This window comes from Hydra vulgaris, chromosome 13, assembly GCF_038396675.1.
Source record: "Hydra vulgaris chromosome 13, alternate assembly HydraT2T_AEP".
In the NCBI taxonomy this organism is placed as follows: Eukaryota; Metazoa; Cnidaria; class Hydrozoa; order Anthoathecata; family Hydridae; genus Hydra; species Hydra vulgaris.
The window spans coordinates 34,385,540-34,389,688 of NC_088932.1; the positions used below are offsets into that span (position 1 = coordinate 34,385,540).

Sequence of the window (4,149 nt, forward strand, 5' to 3'; positions counted from 1 at the left end):
CATACAAATTTCCAATAATACTACCAATGGCCAGACCATAATAATTTTGCATAGAGTCAATGCACTTGTTGGTAAGTTTCCTCTTACCAGATAAAGTTGTTTTAGTGTTTTTATATGATTTCACTAGATTGCGCAAATGAGTCCCAAGGCGCTTCTGTACGTGACCAATGCACTCGAGCTTGATTGGAGTTACATTATGATCTTTATATGGATTAGATTTTAAAACATCATTAAACAAACTGGTGTCTTTATCTCCCAAGTATTCTTTATAAACCAGGCCATAATTTCCCTATCTAGATACTTGTCACCTGAAATGGCTGTTACTATGTAGTGTTCTATGTAGTGAAGAATGGCCGCATTTTTGCCACGTCCCATCAACAGAAATATGAGTGTATGGTATATCATTAACCGTGTCAATATGGACAACTTCTCCAGCAGCAATTTCCATACTAAAATCAGCTACTTTTTTGTAACAATCTTTAACAACTTTATAAAGTTGGATGAATGGACCTTTAGTTAAACATTTCAAGTTCATTACTGAAGACAAAGGTATCCATAGCACTAAAACCACATCCAATTTCATGAAATGCAACAACAGCTTGTACATTTATGTCAAAGGCTCTGTGACCCTGAATCTTTTTATTTTCCTTTGGTTTTGTTTCAGGATAAGTATACGAGGCATTAATCCAGTCACAATTGGAACATTTGACACTAATAAAGTGTGAATACCCTCGTCGTTTTAAGTTTTCGTTATACAATATGATGTTACTACCACAATTCAGACACATTGATTCACAAAATATATTCTGAAGCATTGGAAAATGTACCAACATAAAAAAGTCTTTATCAAGAGGATTTTTTTGCTACAGATGCAGACATTTCATTATTCATATTTAATTTCCTTTGACTTGAACAAGTACCAAGAACAGATGAATCCCCAATATTTTTTTTATTTGCAATTGCACCATTCCACTTTCTCTTTTTTTTAACTACGGAACTTTGTTTATTTGGCATTCTATTATTATTTAAATCTAAAAAATATTATATATATGTATAAAGACACACATGCATATACTAACAAATGCATAAAGGATGCACCATATAAAATAGTAAACATATATGTGAGGCTATAAAAGTATGACTACTATATAATGAATTTCTATGTAACTTCCACACACTGTTTGTAGTTTTAAAATATACTTTTTATAACTATATTTGAGTAGAGCAAAGTGGATGTTTTATCTGAAAAAAAAAAAGAGTTAAAAGAACTACATGAAGGGATTATATTAGATCATAATTATTTTGAACGGTAACTAAGGGCGTTGCTATGTAAATTTCAAAAAATAGATAGTCTAAAAAGTTATCAAAACTGACATAAAAGGTATGGTAGGTGATTTAATTTTTTTGGGAATGAAAGTAGTGGTATACAGGATGCTGTTTTAATAATAAAAAATTTTTTCGAAAAAATCTTCTTTTCATCATATTTTATAGGGCTACCGCCTTAACAAAAAAATACATAAGCTTAGTCAACCATATGTTGAAAAGTACAATAAAGCTTAACTTTTACCTAATATTAAATAAATATAAACTCAAACTGTTATTTATTACTTAGATTTTAAAGTAAAATATTTTTTAATCAGTTAAACTAAAAACTTTTGTTTTTACCAGTCAAAAACTCATTTTAATACAAATTATCAAATATTTCAAATAGTTAGAATAATTCAAATATTTCGAACTTTTTTAAGCAAACTATATTTTGATACAATTATATATTTCTTCTTCAAGCGCACTTTTATTTTGGAGAAAACGCTTAAGGATAAACATAATAAAAGCCAACTTCAAACAAAGATAATGTTATTGTAATCGGTTCTTATACTGTTTTTGACATTCTTTTTAAACGGTTGATAAATCGAGTCTTAAACAGATTACAACCAATAATACATAAAGAATGAATACAATATATTCATTGTTTTTATTGTTATTTCTTTCCATTATTGTTTGTAACAAAGCACTTTTAAAACTGATAAAGCAATATTTTGTGTAATATATATCTAATGTATTATTTAGCTTTTTTTGCTTGTCTCGATTATAGGGCATATCGAGCAAAATAGCTAAAAGGCGTTTTCAGTAATTCACGTGACATTCTGATAAGAATAAATGCTTTGGAAGGTTGGTCTCTAAGGATAGTTTAGCAATTTACTTAGAGGTAAACGTGTCTTTTAAAGTTTACGTCCTATTAACTTAAGGGGTTTTTTTTTATCTCAGAGAATGATGTTTAATAATTGGTGTTTATGATGTATTTTTTTAATTATTTTTTTTCCAGAGATCTGATAAGTATATCATTAATCAACCTGGTAAATATGTTTTGAGATTTTTTACAAACAGCTGTATACAACAAAAAATCAGTTTTTTTCAATATGTGCAAAAAATTTTAGCATACTTGTATGTGCATATATCTCTGTATACTAATCTTAACCTGCCAAGTATAGATTATAATATAGAGATATTTCAATATGTTATAAATTCAAAAATATAAGTATATTGCTTTGCTGATATGTACTAGTTGAGTTATATAAAAATGTTATGTAGAATAAATTTATCTAGTAACCTTTTTTAAATTTTATTTGTTTAATAAAGTTAAGTTTATAAAAATTTTTTAAATATGATTTTTTAAATATGATTTTAAATATGACTTCATAGACTGTTTATTGTATTATTTATAATTATGTATTCTTAGAGTTCGATTTTTTTGTTAAATAATGTTTTATAGCACATAGTATATTAGCTACACTTTGCAAGATAATAGGTTAAGTTTTTTTTAAGAAATAACTTTGTAAAGTAACTTGGATATTTTTAAAATCATTTTTTTTCAGATTTAAATAAAATCTAAGTCACAAGCATGGCTAATTCAGGTGCAAAACTACATCCTGACTGTGTTACAACATTCAATGAGTTTAAAGGCAACAGCAACAAACCTACTCATGATTTCCTGATTTTCAAATTAGACGGTATCAATATTGTTCCTGATCTTTGTCCTCCAATTGGTACTAGTGCTGAAGATCCAAAGTTTAGTCAGAAAGAACACCCAGCCTTTGATCACATGGTATCACATCTTTTGGAAAAAGGATCAGGATATGCTTTTTTTGTGTTAAATTATGAAGTAAAGGACGGTCATCGCTCAAAAGTAATTTTTATTACATATGTTGACGACAATGGTCCTGCAAAAACAAAGATGACAATAACATCAAGTAAATCTGCAGTTGAGAAAGGCTGTCCTGGTTTCGGAATTAAAATTCAAGCTAATTCAAAAGAAGATCTATCATACAAGGCTATATTGGATGCTTGTCTGACTTCAAAGTAACTTTTTCTCTTCTGGTTAATGCTAAAAAGTCTAATAAATAATGATATTCTTTAAACATCCAAGGTTTTGATTCAAACAAATATATAGATTTAAATTTTTCTAGGAAATTTTGAAATTTTGCTTAAGCCATTTTTTAAACTGTCCATTCTTTTTGTAATCTTGAGAATCAAGATTTTTCCCATGAACTTAATATTTTTATTGGTTGTGATGTTAAATTTAAATATAAAAAAGTTTGTATTATATTACAATATATATAGATACCATCTGTTAATATTTAGATTTTTATTACGAGTAATAAAAAATTTTGGTTCAATTGTTGTTATTTTGTTTTATTAATGTGACAATTCTATTTAATATTTCCTTGTCTCATAAAATTTAAGTTTTTTTCTCTTACACATTAGAACTAAAATTTTTTGAATACAACTGCATTAATATATATATATATATATATATAGTAACTTTTTTAAAAGATGTTATTATTGGTGTTTTTTAATTCAAACTTAGTTTTAAATATAGTTCTTCATGCATGTATTTAAGTCTTGTAGTCAAGAAAATTTAAATTCGTTGTTAAAATTTACTTTACAGTTTTAATTATAAAGTGAAATAAGGTATTCAAATCTAGCCATTTAAGTTAAATGGTTTGCTTTACACTCCAATCGACTTTTAATCAGTGGCATGAATTGTATATTGACTTAAAAACTCAGTTTTTAGCATAAACTTTATTTCTCAATCCCTTATTAAGTTTTTGTTAAAATAAAAGTTTAAACTTGGTGTTTAATTAACATTCT

The 4,149-nt window shown here is 26.8% G+C and overlaps 1 protein-coding gene across 1 annotated transcript; it reads left to right on the plus strand.

The window, feature by feature from the left end:
* Positions 1-2,086: 2,086 nt before the first annotated feature.
* Positions 2,087-3,674, plus strand: LOC100198579 (uncharacterized). The gene is made up of 2 exons (XM_065816446.1): positions 2,087-2,206; positions 2,874-3,674. The coding sequence occupies exon 2, from the start codon at positions 2,900-2,902 to the stop codon at positions 3,359-3,361; it is 462 nt and encodes a 153-aa protein (XP_065672518.1). The 5' UTR covers positions 2,087-2,206; positions 2,874-2,899; the 3' UTR covers positions 3,362-3,674.
* Positions 3,675-4,149: the final 475 nt, after the last annotated feature.